The 6189-nt window shown below is 46.3% G+C and overlaps 1 protein-coding gene across 1 annotated transcript; it reads right to left on the minus strand.

Moving 5' to 3' along the window:
• Nucleotides 1-500: 500 nt before the first annotated feature.
• On the minus strand, nt 501-5793 carry Llph (LLP homolog, long-term synaptic facilitation factor). Its single transcript, XM_052165206.1, has 3 exons — nt 5710-5793; nt 4513-4739; nt 501-1375 (listed from the first exon to the last, which is right to left on the minus strand). Exons 2-3 carry the CDS (start codon nt 4730-4732, stop codon nt 1206-1208), a joined length of 390 nt encoding a protein of 129 aa, XP_052021166.1. The 5' UTR covers nt 4733-4739; nt 5710-5793; the 3' UTR covers nt 501-1205.
• Nucleotides 5794-6189: the final 396 nt, after the last annotated feature.

Below are 6189 nucleotides of genomic sequence, written 5' to 3' on the forward strand. Positions count from 1 at the left end.
TCTGAGCAGATACACAGTTCTCAATATTCCTAGTACCTGAGAAAGCCCCTGGTTTTATTAAGCACAATTAGGTGGTGGATAGGACTAGAATAAAATTTCAGATGGAATGCTAAATTTAAATAACTGAAGTTAACAAAGTGGACAGAGACATTCAACTAACACTCATCTCATTGGTGTGTAGTCAGAGTAGTCAGACGATTTCCAGGTCTCCTCATAAAACAACACTCAGCGAACACCAATGTTTACATATGAGACATTTCTCAAATGGATATATACATATATATTTTAACCAATCATACAGAGAAATGGATTTTGAGTAACGCACTCTGGGAAATGCTACTCTATCATTATTTTAAGCTCCACACTATTGAAATTGAGGATCACTTGTTTTAATTACACAATAATCTGTACATATAATAGTCCACATGAATTAAAGGCTGCTGTCTTCTCAGTATCTGAAAACCCTAATGATATATAAAAGAAAATGTCAAACTCCAAGATCCCCACACAAAATATCATTTATTATGAATTATAAAAAAGTAAACACTTCAAGTAAGTACTACTTGTAAGATCCGCTGATGTCCTCTTTAAGACTTTTTTAGTTATGTAGTTATTAGTGGGAACATGTGCATGTGAATGTGGGTGCCAGTGAAGGCCACGAGAGGGGGCATCCCTGGGAGCTGGTTTTGAGCCACCCAACAAGAAGTCTTCCTCAGGCCCCTGATACCCTATTTTTGAATGTGATGACATAATAGCTTTCTGCCCAAACTTTGTTGATATGAGCATGTTTAATCTGAGGTACTTGGTATAACAGCCATTTCCTAAGACCGAACAATCATGACCACACCAGTGCTCGCAATGCAATGCTCAGTACCAGCACAACAACCTCAGCACAATCACAGCCTCAGAACAACATTGTCTCATCACCAAAGACCTTTTATTCAAGTTTCTAACACCAATGAGTTACTTTGGTTTTGAATTACAGAACTAAGTCCAAACTGAAAACAAACAGTTCTGGTTTTTGTTTGTTTGTTTGTTTTTTCGAGATATGGTTGCTCTGTGTAAAAGAGCCCTGGGTGTCTTGGAATTGCTTTGTAGACCAGGCTGGCCTCGAACTCAGAGATCCACCCGCCTCTGCCTCTTGAGTGCTGGGATGAAAGGGGCGCCACCGCGCCTGCTTGGCTCCCTTTGCAGTCTTTCAGGGCCTACCAGGCCAGGCCCTTGGCAGCCTTCGCTCTGCTTTTCCCCCGTTTCTTTTCTCTCTTGGCCTTCAGTCTTTTTCTTTGCCTCTGGTTCATCCACACTGGGTACTGGCCATGCTGGTCTAGAAGAGTCTTTCTGTTTCTCTTAATTTCAGTTTCCATTTTCATGTCATCTAAATTAGAAACAAGAAAAAAACGAGAAGCTATTAACATTCACATGTGACAACCCTGTGCACAGTGGCACAGGAGCGTCACAACCAGAAATCAAAACAAGGAAATAACTTCCGTCACTCCTCACAGCAAAGACAGACAAAAGCAACACATGCTGCTGCCTGTTGCTAAATCCATTTGTGCATGCGCGCATGTGCGGGTGCCCAAGGAGGAAGAACGGTGTGCAGTCAGGTCCTGGACTGATGCTCCAGTTGGTTGTGAACCACCAACACAGGAGCTGCGAGAGAGCTCCAAGGGCTGAGCCATCTTTTCAGCTCTGAAAATTCACATTTAAAGCCAGTAAGTGAGCGAGTCTGGTTTACATTTTAAAAGGAAGCGCACAGAGGGAAGTAGAAAGGGCGGGATCAAGGGATGGGTAACCACTTCCGGCCAGGCAGTTTCCGTCTAACAAGTAATGCTGTGTTGTAGACACAGGGGACAAAGAAAGGGGACAGCTGTGTTTCTGGCCCAGGAAACTCTGTAGGCAGCTGCAGCAGGGCCATGAAGAGGAACATACCTGAGGGCAGAAGGGGTAAAGCCTGACTGATGTGACCACACTGGAAGACTCTCCAGCCCCTCTCTATCCACACTCAGCCCCTGAACTATTACAAGTGAGCGTGCCAATGCATTCTCCAGGCAGAAAAGGAGAGAATTCTTCTCTGAGGATACTGAGAAAAAAAGAAGCGGCACGAATTTTCTAAAAGGAGATACCCTAAAAAAAAGCCAGACGTACTCCGATCATTCCACAGACCTCCATGTGGATGGGCCCCTCCTACTCCACAATCTTGACACTTCCCCCACCTCCCAGTTTCCACTTCAGTGCCTCGCTAATATCAGCAGCAGGTTTTGAGGATGGGAACAGGGGTGAAAGTGAGGGGGCAGAACTCAGAGAGAATGCAACAAACAAGGCAGAAACATCTGATCAAATTACAGACGCAGACAATACCCCCAACAAGATACAATATATACGCACTAAGAGCAGGAAGTTATTCAAGGGAACAGTCAAAGTTAAAAATAAAAGTTTCGGAATGGAATAAGAGAACAGTATACTAAGATCCTACAAGATAAAATTAAGAAAATTAGAGGACATAAAAGCCAGACAGAAAGAATCCACACAAGAGACTCAAAGATGCCCAGAACTTAAAAGAATGTTTAGAATCCACACAGATAGAAACAACCAAAACTTAAAAACAGGTAGTTAAACTGCAGTGAACTATGTCAGACATACGGAGACAATGAAAAACAGCTACAGCCATAGCAATAACTCCTCCATACCCCAACACCTGGATGTCAGCCCTGCACTGCTAGGTGGAATACAAACTGTTTGGCTGGTGCAGAAAAGAGCCAAGAATCGCCACAGGGGCCACTCCCCATTTGTAAGTTCATACTCCAAAGCACTGAAAATGGACATTAAAAAAACTGTGGACATTAACATTTACTAGACCACAGAAGCATGACAATGACCCAGATGCCAACTACAAACAAACAAAATGTGGCACATACAACAAACCAGTATTGTCTTTAGAAAGGAAAAATTGATATCTGCTAAAACATGAAGTTCAGAATGCGATACTACGCTACCAAGGAAGGCACAGAAGAACAATCGCATTAGCAGCTGGGGTTGGAGGTGGCAGGAAACTCCTAGGAGGGGGCGGCATTGCCTTTAGAGGGATGGAACCAGAGGTGATAGTGGCCAAGTGCTGTGGTTGCACTTAAAGGTCACTGTGTATAGACTGAGATGGTCGGTGCCATTTAAAACGAAAACGCTGAGAAAAGGGTTGCCGAGCAGAGGTGGCGTGAGTGTGTGTGTGTGTGTGTGTGTGTATGCTGAAGGGACACAGCAAGTCCAAGTGTCAAGCTAGTCAAGCAGACTGACAGAAACCAAGGAGGTTTTTTCCTCTGGAAGAAGGGAATGTTAACTTAGGATCAAGCTCTAAGAACTCTGGGATCCCTGGCCTTTAAGACATGAATATACTTCTATCTTAAGAGTGTTTTTTGTTGGGGAAAAAAAAATATGTACACTGATGTCTTGCCTGCATGTATTTCTGTGTAAGGGTGTCAGATCCTGGAATTACTAACAGTGGTGAGCTGCCATGTGGGTGCTGGGAATTGAACCTGGGTCTTCTGGAAGAGCAGCCAGTGCTCCTATGCACTGAGCCATCTCTCCAGCCCCAAGGGTGGCTATTATGAGTGCTTCATTTAGCTTGCTGCCAAATCAGGACATTAAAAGCAAATACCCCTTTCTTTGCTGAAACCAGCGTTATACAGAGTCTCTGATTTTAAACCATGAGCAATAATACACAGAGGTCTCTAAAATATGCGGAACAAAAAAAGTGAGACTCTGTTTTTTTTTTAGGGTAATAATACACCTGCCTGGATCCTAAGTTTGATCCTGTAGTACCGTCAGTTCCTGGGGTATTCAAGCTGCTATGTAGTTGCTGAAGATCCATTCTAAATAACCCATCGATGCTACTCACAAACACTGATTGAAATAGCTGAGCAGAGTCTCTAATAGAAATGGAAGCTTCCAGAGGATAACGACGTGAACACACCAGGCATGTGAGGTGTATACAGTGAGCACATGACGGCTCCAGGTGTGCTCGGAGAGGAAGTGTTTATGGTAGAAATGAGGGAAGGTACCATCGGAGGCATCTGGAAGAGTCCAGAGCAGGAGAGAAAGAAGACAGACGACTAAACACGGCCAGCAGACTGCACCAGGCCATGGGGGGGGGGGGGGGGAGGGAGGAGGCAGGAGGGGAACAGAAGATGGGGTAAAGGAGACTGAGAGGAACGGATGGAAATGAGAGCCAAGAGAACCAGGGGCAGAAATGGCAGTGTTATCTGGGAGGGAGAGGCTGGGAGAGGGAAGCTTGTGAAGTGGAGATGTTTGAGGGGTGGAGCTGGAAGAGCTGAGGGAAGAGCCAGCATGTACTTTGCTATCTAAAAGACACCACAGCTAGCCATTTGTCCCCAATTTCTTTTGGACTTGACATTAGGGACAAGTAGAAATGGGTAGAAGACAGCTTTATTTAAAAAAAAAAGACCCTTAGAGAAAACTTGATTTTTAAAAACATCATGTAAATAAAGCACACAAGCTCACCCTTTTCATCATCTGCGCCACTTGGCACCTTCTCACACTCCATCTTCTCCTGGCAACGCTTGGGTGCCACCACGGTCGCTATTTCTTCAACGTCTTTCATTAAAGCATCGCCATCAACTCTGAGAATACTTTTAAGCCTGTTGAGCTCCCTTGGCGCATTCTTCTTTCTCTTCTCGGCACGCATCTTCCTTTTCCACTTACTCCTCAAGCTTTTAGCCATGTTTTACCTGGCAGTCAACAGAAACACAAACAAAAGAAAGTTTACTATTGGCGGCACCCTTGACTGTCAAGGCCATGGCCAAGCATCTTTCTCTCCGGAACCAGGACAAATGGAAGAAAAGCTGTGCGATACCTTCGTGCTTAGCTTACATGAGGATCAAGGCGGAGCGTGCAACGTTCAAGTACAGAAATGTCAGGCCTCTATAAGTAGGGACAAATTATAATTCCAGCCATTCTCAAAGCTGCTTACGAGATACAGAAAGCTAACAGCACTGCCTTACAATTACCTACTGCTCTGTTTTTGTCCAATATCCTTCACCAACTGTTCAGTGTGAACTTTTAAGAGCTTCAAACATAGCTCTCTGCCTTTTAAAGACAGCTTTAATGACTTCTCCCCTCGTGGATCCAGGCGTCAAAGTTCATCCCCGCTACTCTCCGGCCTCCAACTCTCACCTTACTCTCCAGCCCCACACGCAAGCTCCAGTTCCGCCTGCATAAAGTCTGCACAACGCCCTCTACAGTACCGTCACATCCACCGTCCTACGTCTGGAAATGGCTCTCCTCAAGGCTTGCTCTTTTCCTCAGACTCCTCTGTCAGCTCCTTTCTAACTAAGTACTGTTTCAACCCGAAGCTACCGTCACCCTCTGCGGACTGCGGGGCTCGGCAGGTCTGACTCGCCGCCGGGTCCCTCGGGCCCACCTCTTCGCATTCTGTACAGGTTATGTGAGCCGCGGGGTGACTAGGTTGAGTATTCCCTAAACGTCAGCAATCACCAGATGTCTAAATCGACCCGGACTCCATGTGGAAGGTCGCGGGTAACTCACCCCGCGGGTCCAAATCCTCCAGGGCGCCGCAGGGAACATCCCGGGCCACGCCCTCCCGAGCCCCGCACAGCGAGGCAGCGGCCAGGGTTCGCCGTGGAGGCGGGGTCCGAGCCAGTCCTCCAAAGATCTGAGTCCATAGCCCACGCAACTCACCTGAGAAACACGACCGCTCACCACGCTTAGGACGCTAACCGGAAGCGCCGTCGCTTCCGGCTTCCGCTGGGGGGGGGCGGCGCGCGGCATGCCGGGATTCCTGAGAGGCGTGGTTTTGGGAGGTCCCCAGGCTTTGGCGGTCCCCTAAACCTACAGAAAACGTGTTTGGAGAAGCAGATGGAATTTCCTGCCGGGAGTGACAAATTATAAATCAAGCCATCTCAAAACCTTGGATGGGCCAAGCCTGGCCGGAGGCTCTGCCTGTGACAGCCTGACCGACAGAGGATACCCAAAGGATTGCTCAGCCCTGATCATCTTGGAGCCCTTTCTTGAGGTTTTTTTTTTTTTTTTTTTTTAAATTGCACCCTAGAAATTTTCCCATTTCGGCAGAGGATCCTAGGAGGTATGCGGATGTGAGAATGTATCAAGTTGTACAACTTAAATATTTCAAATCTACCGCATGCCAATTATATTTCAAAG

The sequence above is a fragment of the Apodemus sylvaticus genome, chromosome 20, assembly GCF_947179515.1.
Source record: "Apodemus sylvaticus chromosome 20, mApoSyl1.1, whole genome shotgun sequence".
Lineage (NCBI taxonomy): Eukaryota > Metazoa > Chordata > Mammalia > Rodentia > Muridae > Apodemus > Apodemus sylvaticus.

Excerpts from the sequence above, each read along its gene's own strand:
- Llph (XM_052165206.1), bottom strand. The coding sequence starts at position 4,732 with ATGGCTAAAAGCTTGAGGAGTAAGTGGAAAAGGAAGATGCGTGCCGAG. Across the intron at positions 1,376-4,512 it reads TGGCGCAGATGATGAAAAGG|ATGACATGAAAATGGAAACT; the intron begins GTGAGCTTGTGT and ends TTTCTAATTTAG.